This window comes from Trachurus trachurus, assembly GCF_905171665.1.
Source record: "Trachurus trachurus genome assembly, chromosome: 9".
Classification (NCBI taxonomy): domain Eukaryota; kingdom Metazoa; phylum Chordata; class Actinopteri; order Carangiformes; family Carangidae; genus Trachurus; species Trachurus trachurus.
Genome location: NC_139895.1, coordinates 7,985,745 through 8,001,962, shown reverse-complemented (window position 1 = coordinate 8,001,962; position 16,218 = coordinate 7,985,745). Strand labels below are relative to the sequence as shown.

Genomic DNA, 16,218 nt, shown 5'->3' with positions numbered 1-16,218 from the left:
ATGTCTTCTTGTCCCCAAAATGTGAAAACTGACCAAATAAATCTGTAATTTTCAGGCTCCCTGGGTTGAAATCCATGTGGTTTTATGAGCTGTTCCCTCAGTTGTCTGACAATGATGTCATTAGTTTTCAAATTTGCATAACACCACCCCTACCTGTGAGTACCAGTAGAAGGGGCGGAGCAAGCAGTGGTTCATTTGCATTTAAAGGGACAGGCACTGAAACCAGCCGTTCTGAACAGGGCTGTTCTGAGAGGATGAAAAGAGCTGTGATGTTTGATCCTTGAGGTATTTTGATCGAAGCATGTCACAGGCATGTCTTTAAGACGCCTGGAAACTATTTTAATTTGTGGAAAGGGGACATAATATGTCTCCTTTAAGTAGCCATTTGTAGGTTTTGCTATTGCTACATCGCTAACGAGCTTCATTCCTTTGCTCACCAAGAGCTTTACCTCCTGTGTTGCAAACACAAGCTTTGACCTTGTGGTGAAATCTGTCAGAAAGCCGCCGAGATGAAGACAAGATCGAACATCACGGCCTTGTACAGTAGAGGGATTCGTTATTACAGTGGATATCGCACCAGCTCTGCCTTTACAGGTAACAGTGAACTTGGAGGTTCAGAAAAATCCACGGGCAGGTGTGTTCAAACAGAGACTGGTTGTACCCCGGTGTGACAAACTGATCTGGTTCCACCCTGTGAATTGCTTTTTGCAGTCAGAACTCGTTACCAGACAGATAGTAACAGTGTAAATACACAGAGGGGTGCAGCTCTGAGAGTTTGTTGTAGTGCTTCTGGTGTATTGAAACTTCCTGTTTGTACCTTTTGAACAGACAGAAAACAGAGCAAAGAAGTGTGTTAATGCAATGCAAAGGGAATTTCCGCTGCACTGTACTGTACTCTCATATTTGACAAATCTGGAGCTTTGCGTGTAATCCATCCTCAGTGGTAACACTTAGCCCATGGATGGATGTGTTGTGTTGCTGTGTTTAAATACAGCACATTTGTCTCCATTACTGTGGGCCAGACAGCAGTCGCCACGTTGTCCTGCACCTGAGCTGGAAATCCCTCGGGGCTTTCGCTCACTCCAGCCGAAGCTCCATCATCTCATCCACCTGAAGTGAATCTGCATCTTTCAGCCGCTTTTGTTTTTTGGCTGCATTCACCTCTAAATTGATGATGTTGCACCTAAATGCATCGCAAATTTGGTGGAACAATCCTGTTTTTGTGGCTGTACATAGCACAATGAGCAAGAATGAGTCTATAGGCTTCTGATTGATGTGCACAATTGCTCCTCTGCCCCTGTAGATATTTAACCATCGTGTTTAGCAGCCCATACACATCACTAAAACCTACTGTTCTGACATCACATTTAGGTGTATCAAACATTACTTCTATTTCTCTCATGTCTTTTTTAAGGAGTTCCTCAAGGAACGCTCTTGGATCCGTTTGTGATTGCAGCTCCTGAAAACCCTCTAAGCCTCTTATGTTCTCCCAAGTCTTTATAAACCCATTTTGAAATATGTCAAATGGTGAAAAAAGCTGTTTTCAGATAAATGAAAGGAAGAACTGAACTGAACATCATTTTTTTTGGGGGGGGGGGAACACACATTTGCTTTATACTGCATGTCCACAACAAGTAGACCGCTAAGTCAACTTCGCACAGAACAGGAAGCTGTCTGCCTTTTTTCTGTCTGTTCCTATCAGCAGCTCTCAGACCGGAAAAAAACAACAACAAAACTTTACACTTAAACTTTTTTCTTGGCTGGGCTGCTGTCTTCCTGGAAACTTGCGTTAGCAGCTCAGCTATAGCAGCTGCTGGCTGTGGCTTCATATTTAACATACAGTCACATGAGCTGTATTGTCTTCTTGAACAGAGGGAAGATAAGTGGATTTCTCAGAATGCCACACTATTCATTTTTGGCATTTTTGAGAACGTTTAAGGGAGAAAGTCAAAAGCTAAAGAGGTTAATTTTCATCCCGTGCATCATCTGTTTGCACATAATCTCATTTTGTTTTGTCTCTGAGATCGTTTGTGTGTCCGTGTTAAATAGTTTCTGTCACATGGAACGAAAGGCTTATAGGGAAAACCTCGGCATTCAGCTGACATCCACAATCCTATTACTTCGCAGTGTCGCTCCTCCCTCTCCTCCCTGAGCCGCAGCATTATTGTTATGTGCAGAGATTGCCTGCGACACGCTCGCCCCTTACATAAAACTCATTACACATCTGGCCACAGCTGTGCAGGGATGCACACCCACAAACTCGCAATTAAACACACTTTTCACAGGCACATAAATAGCTCACACATAGCTACACACTACAGGGAACATATCAGCTCGGATTCTCTCTCCAGGAGTGCCATTCCCCTCAGCTGGCTGCTCTCGCTAATTAAATTTTCATTCTGTGATGCTCTCCTTTTTCTGACTGTGTCTTTCAACATGACCTATAGCTATTCCTACGTTTCACCGTGCATGCTCACTGCATGACTTTCTTATGTGCTGTAATTCAATTAGGAAGAGGAGTCGTTCGACAGATTAAGCTTGGCTTTTTTTTTTCCTTACAAATTCAAATTGCCAGTTCAGGGATTTTTTTTTAGCAGCATTAAAGGATAATTGGAGTTTATGACGACTTGGGTCTGGTTTTCATAATTTTGCCAACAGTTGGAAACAATCCATCAGGTTTGCCAAATTAACTCGAAGAGAAACATAAGGAACAGCAAGGTTATTACCCAAAGTGGGATCATTGGTTTTATAGTTATATTTCCAGCATCAGCTCTGACCTGCTGTGCTTCCTACTGCTTGCTTCTTGCCCAGTGGACTTTGTTGCAGTCCTGTCAGCATGTTCCCTGGCCTTACCAATTACTGCAGTAAGACAAATGTTAACCAGAACTGATAAGATTGCCAAAAATAAGGCTCATCCTGTAATAAATCTGGAGGTTTTTTTTTGGAGGGGGGTTGTTATTTATGGACCTTTTTTACAGTTGCTGCAAATCTGAAAGCCCTACCTACCTGCCTTGTTTTTATGCCCTCTCTACTCCCAACTGATACCAGCCTGTTATGTAATGGGTTGTAATGTGTGCTGTGACCCTGTTTCGTGGATGTTCTCACTGTTTATTACCACAGTGTGCTGCCGCATAACCTAGTGTTGTGTTATTGTCTCCTCATAATATGTAAGAAGTGAACTGGTTATGATTTATAAATGTGAACTTACTTAAATGTTGGATTAGTCATTGCAAAACATCTGGAACACAAAAAGAAAGTATAATCCCAGTTCCCCTTGATTTGATTCTTGGTGGTGGTGTACAGTTGTTTCTTGCTAATTTTGTCTTTTTTAGTGGAAAATGTTATACTAAACTTAGGGACTGTGAGATTGATTGGTTTTTGGTTTTAAAAAATGATGGTGGGATGTTGTTTCTGCCCATTAGCACTGAGGCTTTCCTGATTTGATTAGAGGTTATAGCCCTATCCTTACCACATGCAAGGACGGATAGCTAGTTAAACAGAGTGATAAATACAAATTTAGAGGTCTCTGTAATTCCTACTATTACATACCTTCAGCCATCAGCTTATATGGGATATATTCAGAGCCTGGTGGTTGTTAACCTGAGTTTGACATTTCCTGTCCATTAAGACGTCTGCTTCAGTTACCGTCTCAAATGGAGCAAAGCCTCCGCATGTGACAGTCACCCACCACCCTCCGTGAAGCGTCCGCCCCATAAGCACAGCTGCCCGTAGGATATTCCTGTCATGAGTGGGTTATTAATCATCCGGCTAAATCAGATTTATGGACTGTAAGATGATATATCTGAGCATATGCAGGCCCAGGAATATTGATTTAGCTCTGGCTTTGAGCTAGCCATAAGACATTGTCAGCTAACTGTTATGAGCTATTGACAAATAGCGGGCATGCTAACGGGCGCTGCAGCCACATGGCACAAGTTACTTTGCCCCTATCTGACTGTGTAGTTGGCCACACTAGTGCACGAATAAGGTTTTTAATCAACACTGAAGCAGTTTGACTCCACTCGCAGCAGCAAAAAATCCTTCAGTGTTTTACAGCCTCAAGTACAGAGGATGATAAGAGTTCAAAGTATGAAATGGTTTTCTTATAGCGGGTTCTCACATTTCGTAGAGTGGAGCAGTAAAACCTCACCACCACGGCTATCATGGACCTCATAGTGCATGAAATACAAACTGCAATGGAGACAGTTTCCCCTGAATGTCTGCTGTGTATTTCTATGTGTTGTTATCGCACTCTTTTAGAGAGGTAGAGAGTAAAAAATACAGACGGTTTGAATCAGCCGCATCAATATGCACAAAGAGGCCCGGTGTGATGTGATTACTGTCATCCGCCCCAGCTGTCAACATAAAGATGACATGTGGGTGAGTTAGGATGATAATGGAGCGTGAGAGAGTGATTCTGTTTTGCCCCGTGTAATGCTTTATGTCTTTTATTGTTATGACAGAACAACACATCATGGAGACCGGAGTCGTGTCGGGAGTGTACCTGCTACAGTGACGTGGCCATCTGCAAGCCCATCCACTGCCCTAACCCACAGTGTGACTTCCAGAGGGTAAGAAAGACATTGTGACTTTAAAACACAAAACACTACAGCAGATAATTCATGTCCAAAGGAACAGAAAAGCTGTTTTGCAGCTGCTTTTGTTCTAAAAAAAAAAAGAAGAACCACAGCTCATTTGAGCGCAAGCAAACAGCTAGGTTGGTATGTGCAATAAATAGGCTACACAAAGCAATATTGTGACATTTACAAAGGCAACACATTAGAGTAAAAGTAAACAAACAAAACAAATCAACTAAACAAACATAGAAACAGCTGCCAAATCTGATAGAGCTTATCAAGGATGTTCATCATACCTATAAATATTTCTCCATATGGAGCACGGAGGAAGGTTCTGTTAGCTATGTCTTGAAAAGGTAGCTTACCATTTAAAAAAAGACACTTTAAGAGCATAAATTACAAATATGAATTGTGTTTTTCTATTGTAATTTTGGTAGAACAGTATAATTAGTGAATGTATCCTGATAGGTAGGCTTCAATATGAGTTCAACAAAGCTGACATCTGTTAGGTAGCTTCACTTTCATGTTAGCTTAGATGTCAATTGTCAATTGTCTGTTTTTTTTGTTTTAGTTTAAGTTCTCACAGTGTTCATGTTGTTAAAAGACAAAACAGGTTTGTTAAAGTCTTGTTGGCTAAATAGATAGTGAGCACAATCTACAGTGCAGCCCCCAAAATGATCAGAAAGTTGAACTGGCACCTCTTTATATCAATTTCTGCAAAAGTTTAACAAAATAAACCTTCCTGACAAATGATTCAGTGAATTACTCAGTTCAGTTAAGGGTAGCCTACCTGACAGTCATTTTGACAATATGGTGCAAAAGAACAAATGTAGAATCCAAGTAAGTAGAGTAAGTTCATTTTAAATATGATAATACAGAAATAATGGCTCAGCTATATTAATTAAAGATTAAAGCAGAAGTGAGTGATCCGGTCGTTTTCGCTAATGCTGCGTTCCAGGCAGGCTTTTGAAATCGTAAATTACAGCTTCAAGTCACAACTTACGACTTTGTAGCGTTCCAGGCAACCCACTCGTGTTTTTCCGACCTGTTTTACCGGTGAAAGTCACTATAACGGCCACTCGTAACTTCCGACCGGTGAACTCGTACCAGATCGAACTGGTATGACTTCACAGGTCGGAAAAATACGAGTTTCCTTGAACGCACCATAACAGTCCTCGTCCCTACGTCACCACATTCACGGCGTTCCTTGGCTGCACACACAGCCCTGCATGCCGTTCTCTCTCCTCATTGGATAAAAACTGTAGGATACGATAAATGTTTTCTCTTCGGCTCAGAGCAGAGCAGAGGGACTGACAGACCCGTGTTTCAGTCCAAACACTCTATGTAAGTGATTGCTGTCGGAAGATATAACTATTTAAGACTTATATTAACACAAATATATCACTCACTTCTGCTTTAAATGTTTCGGTTTTAAAACCTAAATTCCAATTTAATGAAGTAGCTGTATCGTGAGCACGTCTCCTCTGACTGTTTGACATTCAATATTGATAGGCTAACTTGTAAAATGTATGTTTTTGCATTATTAACACTGTGTATCAGTACAGAGAAATATAAAAACATAATAATGATAATTTTAAGCATAACATTTTCAAGTCTCTAAGAGTTTGCTTTTTTTGCCCTGTGATCAACCGACTAATTAGCTACAACTTATCTGACTCCAAGTCTCCTCATCGAGAGTCAGAATATTTTTCTACCACAGCACTCTGCTTTACAGATATACTTTCCCAGCCAAATACATTTTTATGCTTGGCGTACGTGCAAATCTATTATCTGGTTGAGAATGCCGACCTTTAAAAATGTTGAGACTCCTGAACGCTCAGGGACCTTGTTTTTGTGATATTTTAATCTCCCTCCCTCCCCTGGTTTCACCTTGGAAGTGCAGATCCTCTTTCAAGGGTCCGTTCAATCACTCGTCTTTGTGAGTCGGCCTTACAGGGAGAATCAATGAGTTGACAGGCTATTGTGCAGTCAAACTCTGCCGATTGCACCATTTAATTTGCCACAATGGCGACTGTTTGGAGGCTGTTAGTTCCAGTCCAACGTTTTTTTTTGTTTTTTTTTTGGCTCATTTAAATTCACAGGGACACATTTTCAAAGCAGTTTTATTTATTTATTTATTTTTATTTTTTCATTCCCATCTATCCGCCTGTTCCTTCCCGTGTATGCCTCTTCCCTTAAAATGTGATTTAAAACATGAAGCCTGTGGTCACGGCATCAAATCCAATCCCAACCCTGAGCTAAGCCAACAATCAATGTCTAATGAATTCCACTCTGCTGGCTAGCAATCCAATGTTAATTAAAAATTAGTCATCATGCTCACCAAGCCGTGCGCTCCCTCCATTTAAAAAGCTCTTAAATGTGACTCCCCCTCACCTACACTGTGATAAAAAAGAAGAAAAAAAAACAACCAGAGATTTTATTATCTGCCTGTCTCCAATTCAAGGGCTCTCTTTTGAAATTTACTGCCATTATCTACGAGCTCAAATTTCCTTATTTAAAAAAAACCCCCCTCCCTCCTAATCGTCCACCTTTTCCACCTCTAAATTTCACATGAGTATATTTAATATATCTGTAATGTCCCGGGTTAATTGTCCCCCACAGTCCCATATATCAGGCTTGTCTCTTTAGTTTAAGAGACATGTCCTGATAAAAGGAGGAAAGATAGGATAAGTTTAGAAATTTCGAGATTTTGGCTGCAGCTACCGATCATTTTCATTATATATTAATTGGCCAATTATTTTCTGGTTTAATCATGAATGGGTCATAAAATATCTGAGATGTAGTGAATAACAATCAGTGCTAATGGTGCTTTTACTTTCATCAACGGCACATTGCAACTCCAGCAACATAGCCTAGATATTGCATTATCAACATTGCAATTTCAATTATATTGTGATTTAATTGTGCATCAGTGAATAAATAACCTTAAAACTACACATCAGTTTGAAATAAAGGCCAGACTTGAGCTCAGTTCACTGTGATGATTTATATTTATCTTATGATGATCAGGCAAGTGAATCTCAGCACGACACGACACGACACACCTACGGGATTTTTAATTTCCTGCCAAACAAAGTGCATTGTAAGAAAGTCTCACATCAGTCCAGTGATAAATGAACTCTCCTTTCCTCTCCGAGCCTTGTCGCCTCTCTCTGTGTTTACAACAACACGATCTCTAATTGAAAACATTTTAAAAGTTTGCATTTTAATGTTAAATGTCTGAGTGCATAATAACTTGTCTGATAGATATAATATCTGTCCAAACTCCACAGGTGTTGTATTTGTCCCTGTGTTTATAAAAAAAAAAAGCAGTGTGGTTGTTTCTGTTTATTCATCACCAGCCTCTTCCCGCTGCGCAGCTCGCTCCGTTTCATTTCCCCAACGCTTGTTATTTGCCGTCGTCTCCGTTTCATTGCCATGTAATGTGTCTTTCGCCGCTGATTCATTGTATTTTCTACTACACAGTCATTTTCACCTTTAGTCATTGACACGCAAGACGTTTTTTCCTCTGAAGCTGCCTCGGGGGCGGGTTGTTGCTTCGTTCTCACAACGCACCACATAGGTTATTCCTTCAATTCTGTTTTCCTTTCTTCCCTCTTCTCCCGTTTCATTTGTATTCACAAATAAAGCACATGTAAACTATATCCGCCTTCCCCGCTTGCCCCAGCGCCTTCTCTGCTTTCCCATTTACTTCCTGCTGCATATCCGGCCTCAATTAGGGTGCGTAGGTGAATCTATATTGTAATATTATGTATTGTGATACGGCTGCTGCGCTCTCTCTGTATTCAACACAGCGTGCGCGCCTGATAAAGTCTTCATATATCCTCTCTTGTCAGCTCTGTTGTGTTATTTGTGTCACATGTCGGCTAATTTCCATGGAAATGAGACTGTAATCGGCAGGTTGTGGTTGTTATTGTCGTATTGCCGGAATCAGATACATTTTTCTTTTCCTTTTTATACCTTGGATTTGTATTTGTGTGTGTTGTTGGTTGTATTCATGCAGCTTTTATCTTCTCTCTCTCTCCAAAAGGGCGAGCATTTGAGGATCCCCGCCAACAAGTGCTGTCCGGAGTGCGTGTCCTCGTCCCAGGGATCCTGTCAACACGAAGGAGTGGTGTACGGAGTAAGTAGTGGAAACAGTGAAAAGTGGAAATGACAATCTGTCGTGTTATTATGCAGCATCTGTGGGTGTCTGTCTGGCTCAACAGTACAACAGTGGGCTTTTTAAGTTTGTGTTTGTTTGGGGAAACAGCACCAGAAGAACTGGTTGAAGCATATTGATCTCAACAGCTTTAAGCCTTTAGGACCAAATCACCCAACAACATCAATGTTTTGCAGTTTCAAAATAAATGACTTTGTGGCTGAATTGGTCCAAAACTTGAGTGAAAAATCCTGAAACCCTATCTATCTATCTATCTATCTATCTATCTATCTATCTATCTATCTATCTATCTATCTATCTATCTATCTATCTATCTATCTATCTATCTATCTATCTATCTATCTATCTATCTATCTATCTATCTATCTATCTATCTATCTATCTATCTATCTATCTATCTATCTATCTATCTATCTATCTATCTATCTATCTATCCCATCACTGGGCCTCCTCCTCCTCCTTCTCGCCGTCCCTCTGACCTTAAACTCAGCGCTGACCCCTGCCCTGCTGCACAGACTGTGGAACAGCTTGGCCACGTTGGTCGATCGGCTCTGCCTCCGTCCAGTCGACTGATTCAAGTCTGGGCTCAAAAAGACAGTATTCATTCTCATTAGCGTTGGAGCCAAGATCAGCTTCCCTCCCTCGTCCGCTCCGCTCGCTCCTTTCTGCCGCTTGATTCACTGCGTTGATTGTCATTTTTTTCCCCTCTGCTAGTTAACAGCACGTTGCTCTGGTTAGAGGGATAGTTCAACATTTTGGCAAATTGGCCCATTGCCATAATCCCTATAGTCATAGCAGTAGGTTCGTTACCTTTAATTGTCGGTGCAAGCTGTTTTTAGAACGGCAGAGCAGAGCCATGAGCTGCTCAGAGCTACGCTATGGAGGCTAATGGGATTTCTTGGTTTCCCTCATCAAACTCATCAAATACACAATCCAACAACTCCACAACGCTCTGGTGGACAAGTTGTGACCTGCACATTCACCACGCTATGAGATAATAACACAACGTTACCAGACAGAGTTGTTTTAGAGGGAAATTTATGCACAACCGCTGATGCACGTTGCCTTCAGGGACAGTTTTTCATCAAAAAGTTTCTGCATTTACCTCTAAAACAACTCTGTCTGGTAACGTTCTGTTATTATCTCATAGCATGGTGAATGTGCAGGTCACAACTTGTCCACCAGAGCGTTTTGGAGTTGTTGGACTGTGTATTTGATGAGTTTGATGAGGGAAACCAAGAAATCCCATGAGCCTCCGTAGCGTAGCTCTGAGCAGCTCACGGCTCTGCTCTGATGTTCTAAAAATAGCTTGCACCGACAATTAAAGGTAACGAACCTACTGCTATGACTATAGGGATTATGGCAATGGGCCAATTTTTCCAAAATGTTGAACTATCCCTATATATCTGCTCTGTAGATACATTTGGTTTGATAATTCACCTATTAAAAGTTTCCATGAATTGAAACTAGTTCCAGAAACCTCCCTCCACCCATCCCTCCCTCCTCCACTCACACAAAACAATCACTGTCTTGTTCATCTTCCATCGAGGGTCCTCCCGCTTAATGAGCTGGACATTTTGGCAGCCATTTTGGACAATATGTCGTTGCCCCCTAAAGAGGACCCGAGTCTTTTTCTTTGGCCGGCTGTGGAGAGAGAGACTCCATCGGGTTTTTTTTTTTTTTTTTTACCTCTGTGCTTGAAGAGGCACTTTACCAGATCTGAGCGACCAGAGTGGGAGTCTGAAGAGGAGTCGTGGCCTTTTCAAGGGTTTTTTTTTTTTTACTCCATCTTCAGTGAAGGAGGCTGGTCCGACACCTCTGCTGCTCCTTTCCCAGGACAAATTGTTTGGAGAGATGAAGCTTCATCCTGTTATCCAACAGTCATTTTCTGTGTGAAAACAGGTCCCTCAAAGGTCCAGTGTATAATATTTGTCAAGGTTTATTGGTAAAATCGAAATATACTACCTATGAATATTTAAAGGGACAACGAGGAGTTTCTATTCGGTTATAAAAAAGTCTCACGTTAATGTGGATGAATCTCCGCTACCCACACTTGTTAATGGGCCCATTTTCGATAAATATATCGTTCTGTCTCTATCGTTATTTTGTTATTATTAGTGGTGGCGGAGATGCTGGTCGAGCCGACCAGCGTTTTTTACTTTCGGTTTCGCAACGAGTCATGAGAATAACGCAGCTGAATCGCCGTTTATGGTGGGAACTACGAGGGTATGTGATCGTCTTCCAACCTCTGACTTTAATTCTTGATGAATGAAAACATGAGTCCGTCTTGCGCCGGTCAAAATAATTTTACGGTGCGCGCGGAGGCTCATAAATGTAGTGTGAAAACGCTTCGCTTTTCCAAAACTCCTCGTTGTCCCTTTAAGTATAAGTATATAATTGCTATAAAATAACATTTGTTTGGTTTTTGTAGCCTTATAATTATTATTTTATACAGCGGGGAAAATAAGTATTGAATGCAACATTTTTCTCAGAAAATATATTTCTAATAGAGCTATTGACATGAAATTTCCCCCAGATGTTGGCAACAACCCAAGTAATGCACATAGCCTATACAATGCCCATAATTTAAGTAATGTGTAAAAAGTGAAATGACACAGAATAAGTATTGAACTCATGAATCCCCTATCAGTACAAAGTAATATCAGCTGCTTTAGTCCAAATTGACGCCTATAAAAATGTTTCTCATCATCATCATCATCAGGTGTCACACAAGAGCAAGCAAAGAGCTTCTCAAGACCTTAAGAAACTGATGTTGCAGAACAAACTTAGTGCCGTTATCCAGAACTAAAAAGAACAACTTTTTACCATAAACTGGCCACGACCAGGTCCTCACAAGATTTGTCAAAAGAAAACTAAGAAGAGTCAAGGAACCCTGACAGAGAGCTGTAGAGACCTCCAATTAGTAGATACTGAAAAGAAGGAGTAAGAAACAGCAGACATATAGTAAAATGGTTTAGATTTTCAACTCATCGCTCCGTGCTCCTGAAATACTCCCTCGCCCCAGTCGGGGTAAACAAGCTTTTTGGTCCTCAGAGGCCTCCGTCACTTTGCTGACGGGAGGGGTGAGTGCGAATTAGCGCTGCAAACTAGAATCTGAACACAGGATATCACGGTTTTCCCCCTAATTTTAATAATAATAATAATAATAATAATGATAAATTTGATTTATAATGCACTTTACATTTAAGCAATCTCAAAGTGCTACAGTACAAGCTTAATTAAAAGGGACACAAGTTAGTAAAAGTTCAAAAAGAGAATGAAAAGTGTACTAAAATTTAGCAGAAAGCTTTCCTGAATAAATATGTCTTTAGGTTTCGTTACACACTGGACCTTTAAACAACAGTGTTTTAGGGTTTTATTTGGTCACTGTGTAATCTGCGGCAGGTCTGCCACATCTCCACACGTAAACGGTATAAACTGTTAAATCGCAGAACATCTTTCTGGGGTGAAAAAGCATTTACACAAACGCTCCATTAAAACCGAGACTGATGACAACGTCTCACGCAGCGTAACAAAGGTTTTTTTAATGCAGGTTTCGCAGCCCGTCGCCTCGGAGAGCGACTGAAGTCAGATCCTCACCTCAATCATTGTGACGGCGGGCAGCGTGTGCATGCTGCTTTTCTCATTTAGACTGAGAAGAACAACAGCAGAAAAACCTGCACCGACTGTGCACTGCAGCCACCAACTACACGGATGTACGAGAGATATATAAATGTAGTGTAGCTACTTGCTCTAATTAACACCCCAGAGATAGTTGTGCAAGAGTGGGCTTCCTATCACTCTCACGCTTCTGTCAATCAAACGGAGCCGAGGAGGCATCGACGGAAACGCACGTTTACCCCCTGTGGCAGGAGGATTTAAACACAAGAGGAATGAAGTGAGGAAGATGGTCGACGGGCTTAGAGTTCGCCTGGAGCTTCTTTCACTGCAGCTTAACCAGTCGTCTCTCTCCTCTCCTCTCCCCACCTTGAACTGGGCAAACTGTTCTGTTCTGCTGGAACGACTTACTGTACTGTACAAACTGAAATTAGACATCTGCACTTCTTCCTCAGCTCTGAAACGTCCTCTCGCTCTGTGCCTCCTCACTCAGCCACATTCACACTCATCCTTTAGCTTTAATCTGTCTATCTTCTTCTTTCTGCAGCGCATCCTTCCTCCTCCTCCTCCTCCTCCTTCTCCTCCTCCCTCCCTTCCTTCTCTCCTCTCCCTCCGTCACTCAGGCTTAGACTTATAAAACTGTCTTGTCCACAGAGAGCAAAAGCTGCTTTCCTCGTCCCACATTGTCCCTCTGCTTCTTTGTCTGTTTTTTGTTGTTGTACGTATGTGTGTATACTTAGTGTGTAACTTCCTGTCTCCCATGTTTCCTCAGCATGACAGCCAGTGGAGTCCCTCGCCCTGTTCGGTGTGTGTTTGCTCCAGAGGGAGTGTGTCCTGCGCCGCCCGACCCTGTCCCGCCCTCAGCTGTCCCAGCGACCAGAGCCCGTTCACTCCGGCCGGGGAGTGCTGTCCCAAGTGTGGACGTAGTGGAGGTGAGGACGAGACAAATCTAACCTCTAGCCAAGATCTGTTTATTTCTATGAAACAAAAATGAGCCACTTCAGTTAGATTTTTAACTCTTAAAGTTCCCTTTTTTTTTTTTTTTTTTTTTTACAAGTGTTGATCCATATTTGTGGTTTAAAGGACCAAAAAACATCTCAGTGTAGTTTTACATCTTCTCTTTCCGGCTTCTCTCAGCTTCATCCGATCAGAAGAGTAGAGGCTCTGACTCTCTTCTCTGATTGGCCAACTGTTTAAGGAATGGTGCAATCAAAAAAAGAGCAGATTTCAGGATAAAAACACTTGGATAAACCAAATAAACCTGCTCATTAGTTGATGATTGGGTTAATCTGCAACAATTTGATTTATTGCCAAAAAGTACAACATATTTTGATTTTCCAGCCTCTTGCATATGAAAATATGCTCCTCGTCTTTGTTTTTCTGAAATAAAATGGTCACTTTTCGGCATCATTTTGGTATTTTTATATTATTTGTAAAGTTTTAATAGACTAGATCATTAAATGTTCCTTATTTTACACATTTATTCTAAGTGTTGATATTAATGAGGAGATATATTTAACCAAAACCATCTCGGTGTGGTTTACAATACAATACAATCTTGGCTTCTGTCTGGAGCTCTAGTAGCCAATCAGAAAAGAGGAGGCTCTGAGCCTCTTTTTCTGATTGGCTGACTCTTCTCTAAGTGATCCAATAAAAAAAATAGAGCAGATTTCAGAATGAAACACTCAGATAATCCAAATCCTGCAACAAGTGTTGGATGGTGTTGTCCAGGTGAGGGGGCGGGGCTTTGGGTGACTGCTTTGTTGTGAAAAAAAAGTGACAGGAAGTCCTGACGGCTGGTTTTAAGGCTCAGTTTCTGAATACAGGCTGTGTGCATTTCTCTGTGGACTGAGGCTTTGATACTTTCACAGTATTAATATACAGGTTATCCGCGGATCCTTAAAAAGTCTTAAAAAGTCTTAAATTCATGTATCTAAAATTAAGGCCTTAAAAAGTATTAAATATATCAGAAATTTCTAAGATGGTCTTAAATACAGTACTCAATGGTCTTAAATTCATGGATTAAAGTTCTCCGTCGCCACGACGGATTTCAGTCAGTGGGAAAAATGAGGGGGGGGGGGCTACACGTGTTTTTGTTGTGGTTTACTAATGCCGCTCTCAACCAGGTTGGTAATTTCTCCCGCTAATCAGTGAAGGAAAAAAAGTAATATTGTGGGGGATATTTTTCGCTCTATCTGGCAACCCTGGCCTGCCTGCGCGTATGAACCCGGTGACAGGACTCACTCAGTCACTCAATGGAGGCGATACCGTTGTGTCTCCAGCCGTTGTTGACGTTGGGCCGAGCGGACCTGTTGGTCCGAGTGGCCGCGGTCCGAGCGCATATGGCGGCGCGCATTCGTTTTTTTTTTTTTTTTTCGTGCATGTCCGCGGTGCACTGCTGCACGGACATGCCCCCCCCCCCCCATAGCAGAAGAAACGGGTCCTTGAATGGCTGGTCCAGACCCCTAGATTTAAAATATGAGATTTGTTTTTGCTGTCCACTGAGTTCAGTTTAAGTTTCATACACTTCAGCCACTCTTGCCTGGTTGCCTTACAATGATAGGAACCTCAGTCAATGTGCTTTTTTTAATCTGAAACAAATGTTCCCTTAATGTTCTTCTCAGAGTACACCAGAATGCTTCATTTATGTGTTAAAATCACTCATTTTTGGTGACTTTTTCACCCCTTCTGAGTTTGCAGGTATACAGTATGCATCTTCAGACAGGTATACAGGTGCATCTCAATAAATAAAATATACATATATATATATATATATATATATATATATATATATATATATATATATAGATGGACAAACTTATCAGAAAGCAAACATTTCCATATTAAAAATGCTTTTTTAAATTGGTATTTTTTTCTTACATTTTGTCTACATTTATTCTAATTCATTGAGATGCACCTGTATGCCCTCCTACCCATTTCAATACTTAGAACAGCTAATTTTACCATTGTCCTTGAGTAAAAGTTGTGTGAGTGATTTCAGTGTCAGTCGCGCGCAGAATCCTTCCTTTCATCCTTGGTGCTTTTTCTAGTTTTGTATTGATTATCAGTTTGTTTATTAATAACAGACAATAAGTAAACTTGACTGATTGTCATTGAGGTTGTAGTACAGTGGGATCCCCAACCATCGCTTATATTTATAGGATTTTTTTATTCTTTTTTTCGGTCTTAAATTTCATTCAAGGTGGCATTAAAAAGGTCTTAAAAAGTCTTAAATTTGACTTGCTGAAACCTGCAGATACCCTGATATAGAACCTAGAGCTGCTTTATAATCACACTACACATGGACATCTACCTTTATACTGTATGGAGCTTTAATACAAACATCTACCTTTATACCGTATGGAGCTTTAATACAAACATCTACCTTTATACTGTATGGCGCTTTAATACAAACATCTACCTTTATACTGTATGGAGCTTTAATACAAACATCTACCTTTATACCGTATGCATGGCGCTTTAATACAAACATCTACCTTTATACAATATTTGACCTTTTAAAACTCAGATGTCATCCCCTCCTTTGATACATTGAACAGCTGGTCTTCTTTGAAACTGAATTACAAGGCTATACAGTAAGTCTGAATGTACTACATGTACAAGCATTAGTTTAGTCACAAGAAGATGGGAAACCAGGTATTTTTCCAAACGTATTTCAGTAAGGATGGCCATCTTAGTCTCTCCTGCAAGCTGTTGTATGAAGAAACACATGCAAGTAAACAAAAATATTTCACCAAATACACAACGTGGTGCAAAATCAATATGATACAGTGATACACACACACACAAAGCAGCCAGAGGAGGAAATCTGGTCCCGGC

General features: G+C 40.9%; 1 protein-coding gene across 1 annotated transcript in view; it reads left to right on the top strand.

The window, feature by feature from the left end:
• fras1 (Fraser extracellular matrix complex subunit 1) overlaps nt 1-16,218 on the top strand; it is a gene marked incomplete at its 5' end in the record, with an annotated part of 337,050 nt that overhangs the window by 86,213 nt on the left and 234,619 nt on the right. The window contains 3 exons of the mRNA XM_083979904.1: nt 4,464-4,571; nt 8,629-8,721; nt 13,151-13,310. Of these exons, the coding sequence (XP_083836030.1) occupies nt 4,464-4,571; nt 8,629-8,721; nt 13,151-13,310 (361 nt within the window). The remainder of the gene's footprint in view (nt 1-4,463; nt 4,572-8,628; nt 8,722-13,150; nt 13,311-16,218) is intronic.